The sequence below is a fragment of the Aythya marila genome (genome assembly GCF_965140915.1).
Source record: "Aythya marila genome assembly, chromosome: 26".
NCBI classification, from domain to species: domain Eukaryota; kingdom Metazoa; phylum Chordata; class Aves; order Anseriformes; family Anatidae; genus Aythya; species Aythya marila.
In genome coordinates, this window is record NC_139067.1 from 2,514,506 (window position 1) to 2,533,640 (window position 19,135).

Here is a 19,135-nt window from a genome sequence, read left to right on the forward strand (position 1 = left end):
GGGCGCTGCGCTCCGCCATGGCCTCTGCGGGAGTGGGAGGGGTGGAAGGGGGCAAGGAAAAGGTAAAAAAAAAAAAAAAAAAAAAAAAAGGTGGAAAGGAAAAGGGAAAGAAAGGGATAGGAAAAGGAAAGAAAAGAAAGGGAAAGGGAAATAGATAAAAGAAAGGAAAATGAAAGAAAGAAAAGAAAGAAAAGGGAAAAAATAAAGGAAAAGCAAAATGAAACAAAAAAAATGAAAAGGAAAGAAAGGAAAGGAAAAGGAAAGAAAAGAACGGAAAATGAAAGTAAAGAGAGGAAATAAAGAAAAGAAAGGAAAGGGGAAAAAGGAAAAGAGAAAAAGAAGATAAAGAGCGGCGATGTAAGGGAGGGGGAGAAGGGAGCCGGGGGAGGGGAAGGGGGAACGGGGGCGCAGGGGAATGGGGACGGGGGCAGGGGCGCAGCGGGGAGGGGGCAGCAGGGATTTGGGGGGGGTCGGGAGCGGGGAGCAGGGGCTGGGGAGCGAAGGGGGGAGCCGGGGAGGGAAGGGGGGAGCCGGGGCAGGGGGGAGGCGAGGGAGGGAGGGGAGGAGCCGGGGAGGCGGAGCAGGGGAAGGGCCGGGGGGAGGCCGCCCCCCCGGCCACGTTGTGCCGCCGGGGCTTTATAAGGGGCGGCGGGCGGCGGAGCAGCGCCGTGTTGCCCCCGGAGTGTCCCCAGCCATGAGCTACACGATGGAGCCCTTGGGCAACCCCTCGTACCGGCGGGTGACCGAGACCCGGGCCACCTACAGCCGTGCCAGCGCCTCCCCGTCCAGCGGCTTTCGCTCGCAGTCGTGGTCGAGGGGCTCCGGCAGCACCGTGTCGTCCTCCTACAAGCGCCCCAACCTCGGAGCCTCCCGAGCCCCCTACGGCTCCACGGTGCTGAGCTCCGCCGACAGCCTCGACGTGAGCCAGTCGTCGCTGCTCAACGGGGCGGCCGAGCTGAAGCTGAGCCGCTCCAACGAGAAGGAGCAGCTGCAGGGGCTCAATGACCGCTTCGCCGGCTACATCGAGAAGGTGCACTACCTGGAGCAGCAGAACAAGGAGATCGAAGCGGAGCTGGCGGCCCTGCGGCAGAAGCACGCCGGCAGGGCGCAGCTGGGCGATGCCTACGAGCAGGAGCTGCGGGAGCTGCGAGGAGCCCTGGAGCAGGTGAGCCACGAGAAGGCGCAGATCCAGCTGGACTCGGAGCACATCGAGGAGGACATCCAGCGCCTGCGGGAGCGCTTCGAGGACGAGGCGAGGCTGCGTGACGAGACGGAGGCCACCATCCGCGCCCTGCGCAAGGAGATGGAGGAGGCCTCGCTCATGCGGGCGGAGCTGGACAAGAAGGTGCAGTCGCTGCAGGACGAGGTGGCCTTCCTGAGGGGCAACCACGAGGAGGAGGTGGCCGAGCTGCTGGCGCAGCTGCAGGCGTCCCACGCCACGGTGGAGAGGAAGGACTACCTGAAGACCGACCTCACCACGGCGCTGAAGGAGATCCGCGCCCAGCTGGAGTGCCAGTCCGACCACAACATGCACCAGGCCGAGGAGTGGTTCAAGTGCCGCTATGCCAAGCTGACAGAGGCGGCCGAGCAGAACAAGGAGGCCATCCGCTCCGCCAAGGAGGAGATCGCCGAGTACCGGAGGCAGCTGCAGTCCAAGAGCATCGAGCTGGAGTCGGTGCGTGGCACCAAGGAGTCGCTGGAGAGGCAGCTGAGTGACATCGAGGAGCGCCACAACAACGACCTCACCACCTACCAGGTGCCGGGGGGGCTGGGGATGGCGGGGTGGGGGTGTTGTGGGGAGATGGAGCCACCTTCTGGGTGCTGAGTGTGGTGCGGGGTCGGTGCTGGTGAGGAGGGGGGGGTCTGTGGGGTCTGGGGTCCTGTCAGCATGTTCCTAAAAGTCAGTCCTGAACTTCTTTTGCTCTCAGCGTGTGTGGCTTTGTCACAGGGGCTTTCTTGTCTCCGCTGCAGGACACAATTCATCAGCTGGAAAATGAGCTTAGGGGAACCAAGTGGGAAATGGCACGTCACCTGAGGGAATACCAGGATCTCCTCAATGTCAAGATGGCCCTGGATATTGAAATTGCTGCGTACAGGTACAGTAGGGTCGTTGCAGACATGTCTGGAATATTAATAGCACTGCAGATGCTGCTGCTCTGAGAAGCCGTACCACGGATGAGAAATAGCTGCATGCAGTGAACACAACTCAAATTAGAGCTTGACTAAATTACTGCAAGCCTCTCCAAATCTAGGCAGACCCTGGAAGGGCTGCAGTAAGGAGGCAGAGCTCGCTGGGGACCAGCTTGCTGGTAATGAGTGGCGAAGCTCCCGGTGCGCTCGGTGACACCAGGATGGTGTGACTCAGTGCAGTGGCACCCTGGTGCTGCATTCTGCCCTTGTTTACAAAAGCAGAAGACGAAGCAAAAGACAAGCTTATTTTTAACTCCTGCTTGCTTTGCATATGCCAAGCGAGTGGTGCTTGTCATCTGAATTCCCTTTTATCACTTGAGAGAGACGGTGTGCTTGCTTGATCACGGTTTCAGGCAGGGACTGAATCTGCTTGTCACAAACACTTTTGCTTTTCTTGCTCAACTTTCCTCTGGCATCCACTCTAATCTAGAGCAGGAAAACTGCTTGCTATTGCCATCACCTGGCAGACTTTTTTTAGGCTCTTTTGCATCACTTCAGAACTCTAATCAGAACCACTGATTTTTCTGGGTCACAGGCTTAGATGAAAAACATGCCTCTGAATACAAGAAAAGTCAACATAGAAAGCATCTTCAAATCCCTTTAAATTCCTGAGGCTGTTCAGACAAACACAGGTTCCCTAGGGTCTATAGCTGTTTGCTGCCAAAGATCACTTGAATAAACCAAAGTCTCTGAAACCTCCTACTTTCAAAGCCACACAAGAAGGGTGGATGCCCAGACTATTGCACTAGAGCCGTGCTCTAGCTGGCTTTGAAAGAGACAATATTCAGTTTGGGACCTTTGGCTGCATTCAGTTCTCAGTTCACCTGAGTCATAATGCAGCCCAGGCAGCTGATCAGCTTGAGTTCTTGATGCTAAAGATGAATTACCACCTATGGCCAATCGGTTGCATGTTTGCCACATGCAAGGCAAGCCAGGAGGTGTTTGCTGAATATGAATTTACTGAAAGAGCTGATTTGAGGAAAGCAGAACTCAGGCTGTGAGCGATGGATTGTGCTGATCAGCTCCAGCATATTCTGCAAAACTGTTTTCATCCTGCTGACAGAGGGAGATTATCTAATAGCTGCCCCTTATGTTGGGTTTATTGTGCTCACTGTTTTTCTTGCTCCTGACTCCTTTAGGAAGCTGCTGGAGGGTGAAGAGACAAGATTCAGTGCCTTCTCTGGAAGCATTACTGGGCCCATATTCACACACAGACAACCATCTGTCACAATAGCATCAACCAAAATACAGAAAACAAAAATCGAACCACCAAAGCTGAAGGTCCAGCACAAATTCGTAGAAGAAATCATTGAAGAGACAAAAGTAGAGGATGAGAAGTCTGAAATGGAAGATGCCCTAGCAGCTATTGCAGAAGAAATGGCAGCGAAGGCCCAGCAAGAAGAACAAGAGGAGGAGAAGGCAGAAGAAGCTGCAGAGGAAGAAGCTGTTTCTGAGAAGGCGGCTGCAGAACAGGCAGCTGCACCTGAGGAAGAGGAGAAGGAGGAAGAGGCAGAGGAAGAAGAAGCTGCGAAATCTGATGCAGCAGAAGAAGGAGGCTCTGAAAAAGAAGAGATAGAGGAAAAGGAAGAAGGGGAGGAGGCTGAGGAAGAGGAGGAAGAAGCTGAGGCCAAGGGCAAAGCTGAAGAGGTAGAAGCGAAGGTCGAGAAGGTCAAAACACCTCCCGCAAAGTCACCCCCTAAATCTCCCCCTAAATCCCCTGTAACTGAGCCGGCCAAGGGAGTCCAGAAAGAACCTGCTGCAGAAGCAGTAAAGGAACAGAAAGTGGAGAAAGGTGCCGAGAAGGCAGCCAAGGAGGAAGAGAAAGCAGCATCTCCAGAGAAGCCAGCCACACCAAAGGTAACCTCCCCGGAGAAGCCTGCCACCCCAGAAAAGCCTGCAAGCCCAGAGAAGCCTGCGACCCCAGAGAAAGCAGTGACCCCAGAGAAGCCGGCGAGCCCGGAGAAGCCCCGCTCTCCAGAAAAACCAGCAACCCCGGAGAAGCCTCGCTCTCCAGAAAAGCCGGCAACCCCAGAGAAGCCCCGCTCTCCGGAGAAGCCAGCTTCCCCAGTCAAAGACGAGAAGGCCGTGGTGGAGGAGACCGTCACCGTCACAAAGGTAACAAAAGTTAGCGCGGAGGTCGAGGCCTCCAAGGAGTCCAGGAAAGAAGACATTGCAGTGAATGGGGAGGTGGAGGAGAAGAAGGAGGAATCCAAAGAGGAGGAGGAAGACAAGGGGGTGGTCACCAATGGCCTAGACGTGAGTCCAGTTGACGATAAGGGTGAGAAAATCGTAGTAACCAAAAAAGCAGAGAAAATCATTAGTGAAGGAGGGGACAGTACAACCACATACATCACGAAGTCTGTGACAGTCACTCAGAAGGTAGAGGAACATGAAGAAAGCTTTGAGGAGAAATTAGTGTCCACCAAGAAAGTGGAGAAAGTTACTTCACATGCTGTAGTAAAAGAGATTAAAGAGTGAATTAAATAAATTATAGCTAAATTAAAAAAAAAAAAATTAAAGAGCTTGGGTCGGTGCAAAAGGTTAAGCCATATGACAGCTGCAAAATGCATGTGAGTGACGGCTTTAAAGCAGAATGGGTTCTCTCATGGAGGCTCCAGACACACAGTATTTTACTTTTTTGTGCAATATAGGGGAGGGGGGGGGAATGCATGCAGGCTCAAGATGTACTCCCTCCACAGAGCTTGGGGAACTAAAATAAAAAATAAAAATTAAAAAAAAAAAATACTAATAATAGTGCATGAGATGAAATGTGCAAAGGAAGCTTTTGAATTTCCTGAGCTGTTGGAGGGACATATCTGAGGAACGACTTAAGATGTATTATGCAAAGAACCAACTGAGCCAAAAACAAACAGAAAACAGTACTAGAATATTCATGAGAACCAGAACTCTCCTAGCCTTAAAAAAAAAAAAAAGCTACTTATAAATAATTATGTTTACCTCACTGGTGCAATTAGGGTGGACTTTTGCTCATGGGAGAACCTAGTCGACATGCACAGTACGCAACCTTTTGTTGTTTGATGTAAAACCGTCACAGCAGTTCTTGCTCAATAAAGGTCAATACTGAAAACATGACTTGTCTGGTGATTCTCTTCAAACTCAAACCCTTCCCTCAAATAAGGTATTCATACTGACCAGCAGGGTGGGGGGGTTGAAAAGGCACTTTCCCTTCTCTGCATTTCCTCATTAAGAAAACAAATTCCTATACCATGGTTAAGTAATACTAATACTTGAGCTGGTTTAAGCAAATATGAGCCATATGCCCTGGTTTCTAGAGAAAAGCGGGATCTATTGGATTCTAGGGGTTGGCCTTTTGGTGCTTGGAGGGGTTGCAGTCCCTCTCCCTAATAGGGGAAGGGGTCTCTAAGCCATGTGCTGCTAGCTCTGCTTGTCTGAGCAATCCTGCTTGTATTACTTGTGAAAGTGTTGGGCTGGCTCTGCATACTGGTCTCAATGCTTAAGGAAAGCCTTAAAGATGGGGTAATTTCCAGATCATTCCTTGACTTTCATGAGACAGTACCATACCTGTTAACCACAAGTGGTCATGGTATCTTCTGTGACACACATTTGTGACTTAATGGGTCTTTGCTCACTTAAATCATCTCAGCCCCGACACTATGTATTCATCAAAAGGTAGTAGGTAGCAGCTTTTATTTTTTCCTTTCCTACCTTAATTCTGTGGGAACGTCCTTCTCATCACTTCCCCATCTCAAATGATCTGCAAGGAAATCTGTCTTTAAACACAAAATTTCAAAATTGAGGGCAAATAATTTCCTAGAAAAAGGGAAACTGTCCCAGAGATGACATTGGGTTGGGCATCAAAAATATCCCTGACTCATTTTTTACATATTTGTCCATCTTAAAATAACTGTAGAAAGGAAACCATTCCAGAGCCTGAACTGAGGCTAAGTAGAGTTCAGATTACACCTGGTATGACTGAGAAATAAAATCAAATTAAAGCTTTTTTGTTTTTATATAATTTCCAGTAGAAAGGCCTTGTAAATGCTGGCCTATGTCTACTACCATTTGCAGGTTGGCTTCATTAAGAAGAAAGCCAGGTAAAAAGGCCCATTAAAATCCCAATCCATGGAAATTAAATCGAGATAGCTGACACAAGCAGAAAAACAGAAGGTCCCTGACTCTAGGGTAATAATGTCTTATTGTAGGATTAAGACTGTGTTTATTTCAATTGCATTTTAAAAGGAAAACAAAGACTGCTTCTACTGCTTTACATGCCATAAATAGCAAAGAAATGCAAATCTTTTTTTTTGTTCAGCTGCCTGGGTTTGGTGTATGAACTGTTCTGAAAGCTGTTGACTAATAAAGGGTCTGATCAAAATCCATGCTTTGCATAAGCTTTCCAATTCTTTGCCCTATCAATAATTGAAGATCAAGTAGATTTTAATTGGAAGGGTTACTCATGTTCTTCACTGGAGAAAATGTAAAAACTCCACAGCAGATAAGTCTTTCAAATAAATGCGAATGCCTTTGTGTAGAAAAGTAATGAATGTTTCTCCTGCTGATATCAATAATGGAAAGCTGTGCTCAACAGATTGCTGCTTGAATGACGTTTAATTAAAGCAAAGTAAGCAAATTAAATGGCAGCTTCTCTGTAGCAGGCTTATTTGTGAAAGTTACATGCATATATGGATGTAAAAATAACTATACCTTTATGAATAAAATGTTAAAGAGCCCAGACCCACTCACCTGCCATCAGTGCTGCCAGAATCTGCTAAAATGTCAGGAATTGTGAAGCCAATGGGCTATCCCTCAGCATAAAAAGTTGGGCATCTTGGTCATCAGGACAAAGAAGGGTCACCTTGTACAATTAATTAAATTTTGACATCAGTGAGAGACTCGAGAACATGTTGCTAACGCGTGCTTATGCAGGTGCAGGTGGGATCCCAAACTGACTTGCTCTTTTTTAAGTTATGCTTTCTTTTCAGTTCTGGTAGGAGACAGGTACAAGGACAAAACCTAGAAATTAATGTTTGTGTTGCTAAATGCAGCCAAGAGACCAGAGTTTTACAGAAAGAAATGATAGCCAGTAAGGCAAACTCATGGGCTACTCATTGGCATATTACAAAATACTCTCTTCCTCCCCTTTTCCACATAAAGCATAGTTAAAAGTAGTTATAAGCCTTTAGTTATTATCCACAACTGCACTTCTTTTCTCTGTATGCTTTAACATACATTTTTTTTAATTATTATTATTTTTAGTTTGGTCTATTTCCCACTGCAAATGTTTCCGTCAAATCCTAAGAGAAATAAGCAACCAGTTAGCACATTTCTAAATATTTATAAAACTATAAGATCTGGTTAATATTTAATTTTGCCAAGAGGTTTTGTCTACTGACATCTGCAATCAAACAGTTTCAAAAGATAGCATAATTCCAGGGCAGAGATGCATAAATAGTATGTTATTTGCCTGTTCTGCACCAATTATTTCTTGAGACTGTGCATAACCACTGAAGGGATTAATTATTTTCAGACACAGGAGTACATTAATCAGTACAAAAGACTCTGCAAAAGGAAAAACAACAATTAATGGAAGCTATCTGTGAAGATCTATGTGTTTGACTTACGGGGGGCCATCAAGACCCCCTGTGACTTCAGGAACTGGAGGGCTCTAAAATGGGAATTTTGTGCCTTATCAAGTTGAAGGAGCTATGATTAAGACATTTTCAGCATCCCAGAACTAAAATCCAGGCAGAAACAAAATCGGAAGTGTTATAAAACAGAAATAGGTTGCGTTTGCCAGGGTGCTGAGTCAGGCACTAGAATTTTCTCCACACATCAGGGTCTGTGCTTTTACCATGCACTAGCGGGCTTTTCCCTTCTCTGTTCAGGACTGAACCACCCTCAGTTAAGCCAGGAAGGCAGAAAATGATGAATTGTCAATTATTCAGTTACCAAAAAGTTAATTCTTAGAATCTGGGTATTATACCTGTAAAACTTTTCCTCTTGCCAGGTAGAAGGGGAGTGCGTGTGGAGAAGAAAAGCTCTTAGGACCTCCTTGTGTTTGTCTTCCCACTGACAAGATCTCGGCCTGATGCAGACCCCATCTGCCTGAAGGCCAGAGGAAGGACAGACTTGCTGCTTTACTCGCAGCTGCAACTTGGGTTAAAGTTTCTACCGTGTCTCCCTCTGCCTGCTTTTACTGCATTGCGTCAAAGCCAGCTCCTGGATTTTCTGAGGTAAAGCAAGTGTTGCCAGCAGGATCTCCACAACCCCAAGAGCATCTCGGCACACAGACGCATGCTTCCACCCTCTTTCTCTCCAGTTTCCCTCAGGAGCTGGGCAGGACTGGGGGTAACAAATCAGGCTGGATGGCCCCTACAGTTTGTAACCCTCTGCAGCTCACTGCCACGGCTGTGACTCACACATTTCCCACAAGAGTCGTGAAATCTCTCCTTTAGCTGCAATGCATTAAAAATAACGCAGGGAGCGGGAATCGGGCCGAGACACACTGCAGGGAGGACTGTGTTTTCTGGTGTCCCTCTGACTGTGCTGGTTTGAGAGCATCCCTTAGCAGCCTGGCTGCCAAGATTTGGAAAGCCGCAAGCTGTGTCGCTTCCCAGAAGTGAAAGGGATGCAAATGACTAAGTGAAGAAAAGGTTCATCTGCAGGAGAAGACATAAGATAAGAAGCAAAATCAGATATTGCAAAGTCAGGAGGCATAGTGCTTGGAGAATAGAAGGATAGGGGCAGTGGTTTTAATATATGCTGATCTATTTTAACTGTGGTTTGGCTTTAATGGCTGTGATGAGCTCTGATCTGGCACATAGCATGCTTTTTGCTCTGCAGGAGCAGCTTCTCTCTTCCTAAAGTGCCACGCTAAGCATTTTCTGATAGGGCACTTTGGCGAATTTCCAAGTGCCATCTCCTGCACTCCACCTTGTGTTGCATTAGAGCTGGGGATGTCACATACCGAAAGGAGCAGCTCTGCCACCCTGCCGGCCCCTCTGCAAAGCTTGATGCCAGTGGCACAGCCGGGTTTCTTGTCCATGGCACCAAAAGCACCTGCTGGGGGGACACCCACATCTGCCTGGTGAGTCTGCATAAACACAGAAAACTCTTCTCCATAGAGGTGGAAAAGCCTCTATGGAAAGCAGAGGGAGGTGTGGAAGAAAGGCTTAAAAGTGATTGTTGAAGAAAAAGGGGTATGATTTGCTTACTTGCCTTCTGGTTCTCAAAAGCATCAAAAATACAAAAAATAGGAAGAAAAAATAAAAACAAATAAACAAACAGTATTTAGAAATGCTGTCTGGACTCCCTGAAAACAAGTTACTGAATTACCCCATACAAATACAAAGCTCTGTCTCCTGAACAGTTTCGCCAAAGACTTCCTTTCTCCTGCTGTTTTTCATGGGATCACAGAAGGAAAGAATTGCCTTGAGCACTTAGCTCATCCACCTTCTTTATAACTCTTTAAGCAGCAGTACATGCTTTTGGAACATCCCTAAATTTGTATAAAATACTTCTCTCTGAAAATAGTCATTGAGGAGAGCCAATGCAAATCAGCCAATGTCAGGAAGTCAGCGTAGAAAATTAAAAGGTACCCTAGAATGTTATGTAAAAATCCATCTAGCTAAATGTGTCTGAGAAGGATGCAGCCCCACGATGACTGTTCTACTCTAGCTTTACATAAGTAGAAGCATATTTTAAGTGGTTTAATTTGCAGTCTTAGCACAAGGTTAAGTTATAGGCATCAACTTTAGCTAACTGAAAATAAATAGGCTCAGGCTTGGCATTTCTTTCAGAATTGCCAGGCTTTGCCAGGGAGCTGTTCCTATTTTGTGCCTGATCACACTTTGTAAGACTTTTCTTCGGTTCACATTGAAAACCTTAAAAGGCCCTGATAAATTATCAGTAGAGAATGAGCCTCAAGTCCATAGTGATAGAACTTAAGACAGCAGTCTGGGGGAAGACAGCTCACACTCAATTGTCAGAGACTGCCACGCCCCCCATCTTTTAAAAAACAAAGAAACTACAACGTGTTAAGACAGACCTTGTTCCAAACCTTGTCAGCAGTCATTTTCCCCTTTCATCACTGAACCTACCCAGTGTTTTTTCGCCAGTATCAGTTAGTATATTAATTAGAATTCTTCCATAAGGCAAAAGAGTTTGTTCATACAAGACTAGCAAAACCAAAGCTAACAGCCCATTCAGATTGCAGTGTATTTTTATAATTAAAATTTCCTGTGAACATGCATCCACAGCACAAACAAATGCCCTTATTGCTTTATCCAGATGTCAGTACTCCAGTGTATCAGCCTGGGACATGAGTGCAATACCCCACTTTATCATTTGTAAGTGCATTAATGACAGATGACACATACTACAAGGAATCTGTGTAAGCATTTCTGTAACTTTATTGACTAGCTTTATTGCACATACTTATTGAAGCCTCCATTTTGCCCACACAAGGTTTCCATGATTATTTTAAATGCAAGTTAAAGATAACTTTCATTCCATGACTTATTTTTTCCTTTTAGAATTTTAAGATTCTGAATCACCCAAATAGGACATAACCCCTGAATTCATACGTGTAAACCATGCAGCACTCAGGGAGCAAGCCAGTGGGTGCTCTGCAAGCATACTGATACTCCGCATAGAGAAACATCATAGATCATTAACTTTAAACCTCAGTGGTCACTGAATTAAATATGTGAGACTGCAATTTTAGCTCAGTCAATCATAGTTTAACTTGATGAGAAAGCTGGACTGCCTTAGAAATTAAGCTTTTTTCTTCACTTCAGTCTCTTCCTTCCCTGCTGCCTCTTTCTCTTCCTTTTCTTCCTCACCAGTTTCCTCAGCAGTTTCTTGAGACTCCTCTCCTTCTTCAGCTGCTGTTTCTTCCCCTTCTTCATCACCCTCTTTGGCTTCTTCAGATTCTTCCTTCGCACCTTCAAAAAGCGAGAAGAAACATTTCTCATCTCCTATACTGTTTCAGACTAGTTCCTAGCCCCAATTCCACAGAAGCCAGCATACCTGCACCTTTCATCTCCATCCATTTGGATGACAGCCAACCTAGACTTCATGGCTCTAGCAACTGATTTCTGTATGAAAGCAGCAACATATCTAGGACTTCTAAGGTGACCGACAAAGTTACACAGCCAATTTATTCTAAATTTCAGGGGGAGGGAAATATTTTAGAGGTCTTTTAGAAACCAGTCTTGAAAAATAGTGATTAATTGTAGATTCACTGCTTTAAACCTTATCCAAAGATCTGAGTTCAAGAAGGACTCTTGCTATTATCCTTCAATTGGCTCTTAGCTGTACTTTCATTATGATCTGATTTTGTTAAGAAAATTATAATTAATCATGTTAAACTCAATTAGCCCAATGGTAACCAATGCATTTCAGATACATTTAGGTTAAAGCCTTCAGAGCTATGATATTGCTCTTACATTTTAAAAAGGCGAGTTTAAGTAAATTGGGGGACAGCAAGTGGCATATACTTTGGTTGAAGAAAACAATATAGCTACCTAGACCTCAGGGAACAGGAGCTGCTGTCCACTGAACCCAATGCTTACATCCAGACATCAGGTGATGTTCCCATTATCCTAGGCTACTCTGGGAATTAGTATTTAGTTCAGGATGTTCTTGCTATTCATTCAAGGATGTCTGAAATAGACATATTGCTTGCTGCCAGCATTAGTTTTGCATTAAGTATTGCATAAGTATTGCATTAAGTTTTGTAAGAATGAGAAACAGCCAGCAGTTTCCAAAGGGCTAGAACCAGTCCTAAAATCTTCCTGGCACTAAACATTTACCTTACCTTCTATTCTAAATTCAGGTGTACTTGCTCAAATGCTACATGCTTGATCTCACATGCTTGTTAATAGTCAGTGAGAAAAGCCTATTAATTAAGCCTAGTTCCTAGGATTTCTGGGTTTTATCCCATATGAGCAGGGTGAAACATGGAAGAGAGGGGTTTGAAAGTAACTAAGTACCTTCCTCCTCTTCTTCAGCCTCTTCACCTCCTGCTTCTTCCTCCTCACCTTCTTCTTTCTCTTCCTCCTCACCTTCCTCTGCTGGGGCTGCCTTGGCTTCTCCTGCTTTAGCAGCCTCAATTGTTTCCTCTATTTCAATCTGTTCTTCCTGGACATGACTAGAATAATAGGTGGGGAAGGAACGGGTTGTCATCAGGTAGGAACTGGACTGGAGGCCACTGTATGCAGACCTGCCAAAAGTCGGGGCAGCCTGGGTGTAGCCACTGGTGATGCTTCCAACGCTAGTGAAGCTGAGTCGGGTCTCTTCACCTTCCAGCAGTTTTCTAGCAGGAAGAAAAAAGCAAGCATCTTAGCTCTGCTGCAGTGGTATTTGGCAAACTCAGCTATGGACAAGTGTACCATTATTATGCTTTGAGCAGCCACATACCCTAGGGACTTCATACTACCTACAGTGCAAATACTAGCCCATAATGAATAATGGCATGGCAATAGTATTCTTGTCTTAGTATAAATTAACTTTGAATTGTGTATTACTGTGGAATTAGTACTTGTTAGAAGTAATGGAAAAAAAAATAGTTTTCTACAGCAGGTAAAGATACATCTGTATTTTGGTAGCCTGTGAAGTTCCAGAGAACAATGCAGACGTAATAACTCCATGTTACAGCTGTAAACCTTGTTTAACAGCTAACCACTTTCAGTATTTCCCTCTGTGGCATTCACAGAAACTGTTTCAGCATTTATGATTTCTATCACTATCTGGGTTAAAACATTAAACGGTTATTTAAAAGCAATTATTCTGTGAAAGAACTCACAAGTAATCTGCTAAGCAATTAGAGAGAAATCCCATTGTTGAAAACGTGTAAGGGATTTCTAGTTCTGAAAACACAGCTGCCTGTTTTAAGGAGTTTTACTGACACAGAAACAGGCTTTAGGCTCAGGGATCTCTTTGCTCTATTAGTACAGCATTGTATATGCATACTATAATACTCATATTTGCTACACAGTGCAGATTTTGCTTAGAGAAAGCTTTACTTAGAAGCACTGCTTCTTTCAATGCAAGACATTTAAGAAAATCTGATTGAACTCTGCTATCTCTGACACTTTCAGCTAGAGGAACAAAAACAGTTCTCTTATAGAAAAAGGGGAACCTGATCCAAGATTGATTTAAGCATCCTCCCTGTCATACCTGTATGCTGCAATCTCAATGTCCAGGGCCATTTTCACATTGAGCAGGTCTTGGTATTCCTTTAAGTACCGAGCCATTTCACTCTTCGTGGTTCGCAACTCATTCTCTAATTTGTTGATTGTATCCTGTTGGAAGCAAGAACATTGACAGTGCACAAGCCTCAGGATTTCCCTGTCTAGCAACGCCACCTGCCAAGGCATTCCTGCATCCCTTGCAGCTTAACCTTGCTGCAGCAGACTGTCAGCCCCCTCACGCCGCTCCCCAGGAGGTCTTCCCCACCCCTCCCCTCTGCACCCTACCACAACCCTAAGCACCCAATCCCCACTATTTAAAGACTGAAGCATTCACAAGGGTTAAATATACTTCATTTTAGCATCTAGGCTGTTTCCCCTTATGCTTTTAGGAGCATTCATTTACCTTTTTGACAGCAGCTCACCACAGTACACCCAAGACCACCCCCACGTTATGCACCAAGCGGTGCTGTGGGCTGAAAGGCAGCCTGTGCTCACCTGCAGCGCCGAGATGTCAGCACTCTGCTTTTCTTCCAGCTCCTGCAGCTGCTTCTCCAGCGCCTCGTTCATGCCGCGGGTGGCCTCGATCTCCAGTGTCTTGGCCTTCAGGAGACGGCGGCTCTCGGACACCTCGTCCTTGGCAGCACGGACAGCGTCGGTGTTCTTGGCAGCGCTCTCGCTGAGGACGGTGAAGCGGCTGCGGAACCACTCCTCGGCGTTCTGCATGTTGCGGGCCGCCAGCTTCTCGTACTGGGCACGGATGTCCCGCAGCGCGGCTGAGAGGTCAGGCTTGGCCGACACGTCCATCTCGACGGAGAGGTGAGCGTACTGGATCTGAGCCTGCAGCTCGGCCAGCTCTTCCTCGTGGACCTTCTTGAGGAAGGCCAGCTCATCCAGGAGGCTGTCCACGCGCTTCTCCAGCTCGGCCCGAGCCAACGCTGCCTCATCGGCGCCCTTGCGGACCTCCAGCAGCCTGGCCTCAGCATCCTCCCTGCTCAGCACCTCTTCCTCGTAGCGGGCCTGCAGTCCCCGCAGCGTCTCCTCCAGGCTCTCCCGCTCGCCCTGCAGCGCCTGCTTCTCGCTTGTCGCCTCCTCAGCAGCCAGGCGCAGCTCACGGATCTCCTGCTCGTACAGGGCTCGGAAGCGGGATGGCTCAGCATGCTTCTGCCTCAGCACCAGCAGCTCAGCCTCCAGCACCTTGTTCTGCTGCTCCAACTCATGCACCCGCTCGATGAAGCAGGCGAAGCGGTCGTTCAGGTCCTGCAGCTGCGCCCGCTCCTGGCTGCGGATGGACTTGAGGTCGTTGCTGATGGCCGCCACCTGGCTCAGGTCGAGGCTGTCCACCGAGTGCAGGAGGGAGCCTGAGGCGCTGGAGGCGGCGTAGCTGCGGCGAACCGACACGGAGGAGACGGGCGCCGAGAGGCTGGAATATGCCGAGCGCCCCGAGCTGTAGCCGCCGCTGCTGCTCCGCATCGTGGAGACGTGGAGCCGCGAGCTGTCGGCATAGCGGCGCTTGTAGGAGGGGAAGAACGGGTCGTAGCCGTACGAGCTCATGGTTGCAGGGGGGCCAGCGACTGCTCTGCGGCTCGGCGCCGCCCGACGGCCCCTATTTATCGTCGGGGAGGGCGGGCGGGCGCAGCAGCCAGGCGGGGACGGGGAGGGACGCGGCGCTGAAGGACGGCCCCGCTTGGTTCAAGGCGGCTCTGCGGGGGGGTTGGAGGCGAGGGGGCTGTGGTCGAGGCTTTCCATTGCTCGTTTGTCCCTCCTCGGGTGAGTTTGAGGTAGGCAGGGTGCCCTCGGGGCTGCATTCCTTCATGATTCCCTCAGGTTTAGCCCTAGGGCGCTGCACGGCGCCATTTTGCGCCTGGTCGTCCCTTCCCGCCCAAAGCCCCCTGAGGGAGGTGGCAGGGGGTTGTTGTAAACCCCCGCCATAGCCAGGGCCTGAGGAGGGCTCGGGTTATCGGTGGGGCTGGGGGTTTACAACACTCACCTGCACCTCGGAAAGCTTAGAATACATGTCTAAATAGCATTTTTTTTTCCCTAGCTTATTTGCAGTTCTTACGAGGTGTGTATGCTCTTCAAGCTCCTGCTGTGCTCGCTATGTATCTCCTCACAAATGGTTCTTAATAACCAGGTAATTACACGAATTAAGAAACTAATATGAGGTGTAGTTTGCTCTTAGAGCAGGAAAAAAGTAAATGTCTAGCCATCTAGCTTTGCTTTCTGTATTTCTTGAAATTCTGTGGAGGCAAGTTTGAGATGTGGGCAACAGCGATTGAATACTTAATCTTTCATAACCTGACTACAGTGGATACTGAAACTGGACAACTGCCTTGCAGCTACATATGATACAGATTATTAGCCACCGATTGAGTAAAACCAATTGCAATAGAGATTCATCTAAAAGTAAGGTTGCCAGAACATTTTTTGGGATGCTCCAAAAGGTGTTGATAACTTAATACATGTAATATATGTATATGAAGCTGTCTGACTGTCACTAATTACAGTAGTACCCAAGTATTTTGGGTACAGAGATGCGCTTGTTTAATATGAATCATCTAATAAAAGTAAGACAGGGTGGATTTCATCATGTTTCCTTCTATAGTCTAGTGCTCTTAGGCACAACTTTTATCTGTTGTGTGTTGTCATTTCCACAGGTCATAGTGTAGTTGAATATAAAGAATGTTAACCTGTGAAGGGCAGTTTCCATCAAAGATATAAAGGTATAAGCTCTTTTCATCTGAGCTCGTGTTGGAGAGAATGAAGTAAGCAAAGAACAAATAAAGATATGCATCGCTACCTCACAGTAAATCTGATGAGATTTTATTTTGCAAATATGAAGTGTTCACATGAAGGTTGATGGAAATGCTCTCAACTCATAAGAATTGCAAGTGAGGCTTCAAGTTTTATTCAAAAAAAATTGGTAGCAGTTACATTCATGCTTGTTATTTGTGTATTAAATATGCAGAATACAGTAGCAGCACAGGCATGGTTTTATGTACTAATAAATTTTAGATTTAACTGAGTGGATATTCTTGACTTTTGCCCAAAAAAGGTAGCTTGTGTATCTTGCAGAGCACCCAGGGAAGTAAATGAGTAGCGTAGACATCATAGCAGATGGGAAGATTTGCCAGTAGGCTTGGTCAGAGATTCATTGAGCTTCTAAATACAAGTTGTTAGGGGATACTCAAAAAATGGATACTGGCATATATTGTTTCATGCCAATGGATTTGTTAACCTCCCCTACATTAAATTTTGAGCATAAGGTTTAAATATTAATAGTATCTATTATTATGCCACGTATTAATAAATTAATATGCCTCAACTTCTAAAATAACCTCTGCTTTATATCACAGGAAAATAAGGTTTGTAATTGTAGCCTGTTAATTTTCTTCCCCATATCATTTTAAAGACATAAAATGAGTGCAAAACCCCTCCTTCTTCTCCAGTAGTGTGTGCCAGGAAGATGGGAAAGCATGTCTGCAGACAGCCCTGCAATGTTGAATTTCAGTGTTAGTCAGAGGTAAGGATGAAGCTTTCTTACTGTAATGAAAGGGAAACCACTGCTCAAGGCATCCTACCTTGGAAGTTCAAATTTCCAGGTACAGAGTAATGCTAATGCTGGTTCTCCCATTCTCTTTGTCTCCCTTTTGTTGCTTTTTGTCATAATGCAGAGCACAATCTAGCCTCTTGATATTTTTATTAGAAAAATCTCTAAAGTAGTAGTGAATAGAGGAACAGGATAAAGACTGGCTTCCAATTAGAATGAAATGGTCTGTGCTGTTTGCCTTCTCTGTGTTTAAGATTGCAGTGGGAAAAAAAAGCAGGCAGGTGGTCACTGGAGATGAGCTGAGTCACCCAGCTGCTTAGCATTACTTCCCTTTCCATCTGCTAAAGCTACCTACAGCTGCTGTCTTGCTGTTTTAATTAGGTGTGAGTCTCATGATTTCATGTAACATGGACTTTAGACAGAATTGTAAGACAAGGTTCATCCCTTGGAAACCTCCACTAGGTTGGCTGACCTAAATAACGTAAATTGTCATGAATGATACTGAAATGACATTAATGATACGAAAAGTGGCCGCTGTGCAGTCGCATAATAGTGCTGCAGAAGCAAAAGCAAACATCTCTGACATTACTGTTTGCAAATTTCCCTCTGCTTCATATTATTTAGTTAACCTGCACCCAGGAGAAGTTTAGGTTTAGGGCCAAAGACTCTCCTGTGCTAGGGCTTTATGTGTACAGGGAGATAACTTGAATGCAAAACCAGAGCCTGTGAAGAATTTCCCTGAGCTGGAAAAGATTCATGCATTGGAATGTAGTGAGGTTTGCCTTTTGCTTATTTGCATCCAGGTTGGTTTCCCCAGCAGAAAGTCTACCAGGTATGTTTGGGGCTGAGGTGCATGGCAGAATGAAGCGTGTATCTTCTGCACCTGGTCTTATTTCAAAAGCATAAAATAAACTGTGTCTACTCAGTTTTGATTCACACAGAAATTGAGCATTCCGAAGTTAGAAGAGCAACAGCATTGTTTATTCTTTTAGATTTTTCTACTCAAGAAAGGCACAACTCTGATAGACTGGGGAATCAGGCGCTCCCACTTCTGAAAATTTCTTAACTGTGATGTAAATAACATACAATGTAAAATGATCTGGTGAGAGCTGATGCGTGCTACCTATGCTTGCAAAGCAGGCAGCTGAGATATATTACACATAATTAAGTGTGATTAAGAAAGTTACTTTCTAGTGTTCTGTAATTGTTGATGAATTTACTGGAAATTCAAAAATCAACATATTTGCTTTCCGTGACACCATGTTTTATTGAATGATTTTTTATTTTTTTTTTAGTGATAAGATTGATCACAGCAATCCTGAAGGAGAAAGGGAAGAGCTGGAACGGGTCCACTGTAGCAGTCGATGCTGAGTGCCAGTACTTTACTGCTGTGGGAATGCAGTAAAGCATGCATTCTGCTGAGAGGTCCCTATAGGTCCTTTTATTGATCTTACCACAGAGAGGTGTGTTGTAAAAACTGAATAAGAGAATTCTCATTGAAGCCCCCGAGAGCCTCAATGCTGAGAAAAGTCAGGTTAAGGATTTCAGTTTCCCTACAGTGCTTCCTTTGCTTACAGCTACTGCTCTCTTTAAAACTTCTGGGAAGGGATGAGGAGGCTAAAGAAATTTCTTTAGCTTTATTTTCATTTATACTGGAATTCCTACACCTTTGGGTTGTTTTGAAGCTTTGCTCATATGCTGAAGAGGTTTGAAAATGTCTATAGTAGGGCACTAATATTGTACCTATCAAGATTTTGAAAGGTGCAAGCAGGAGTAAGGGTTTTCTTTCTTTTTTCCTGGTATTCATAATCCAGATCTTATTTATATATTTGAAATTATGTCACGATCTCTGAAGTACAAACAAAAATATGTTTTTCTACTTTGATTCTCCTTATGCTGCTGCGCTTTTCTTTTTTGAATTGGAATGAATCTTGCGTTTTGGGAAGTATGCTTCCTGTATTCCAAACAGCCCTTTTAATACGAGACAACACTAATATGAATTGTCAAAGCTCATAGGGAGTTTTGTCAGCAAGGACTGAAATATAGTATCTGAAAGACAAAATGCTAATAAGTATTTAATTTATTTCTTTTGAACTGTTATTTGCTTTGGTTGTGCCATATATAGTAAGTGCCTGAGCAGCTTTCATTATTTTATTATTGCTTCCACCAATTCTGTTTTGCTGCACACAGTAACGTTAATTTGTTCACTTTGAGTTTGTTC

At 45.5% G+C, this 19,135-nt stretch overlaps 2 protein-coding genes across 2 annotated transcripts; one reads left to right on the forward strand and one right to left on the reverse strand.

Moving 5' to 3' along the window:
• Positions 1-685: 685 nt before the first annotated feature.
• NEFM (neurofilament medium chain) lies at positions 686-5,272 on the forward strand. The gene is made up of 3 exons (XM_082779567.1): positions 686-1,756; positions 1,972-2,096; positions 3,330-5,272. The coding sequence occupies exons 1-3, from the start codon at positions 695-697 to the stop codon at positions 4,666-4,668; spliced, it is 2,526 nt and encodes an 841-aa protein (XP_082635693.1). The 5' UTR covers positions 686-694; the 3' UTR covers positions 4,669-5,272.
• Positions 5,273-10,571: 5,299 nt separating this feature from the next.
• Positions 10,572-14,934, reverse strand: NEFL (neurofilament light chain). The gene is made up of 4 exons (XM_082779656.1): positions 13,863-14,934; positions 13,354-13,478; positions 12,168-12,490; positions 10,572-11,117 (listed from the first exon to the last, which is right to left on the reverse strand). The coding sequence occupies exons 1-4, from the start codon at positions 14,916-14,918 to the stop codon at positions 10,948-10,950; spliced, it is 1,674 nt and encodes a 557-aa protein (XP_082635782.1). The 5' UTR covers positions 14,919-14,934; the 3' UTR covers positions 10,572-10,947.
• Between the last annotated feature and the right edge of the window lie 4,201 nt (positions 14,935-19,135).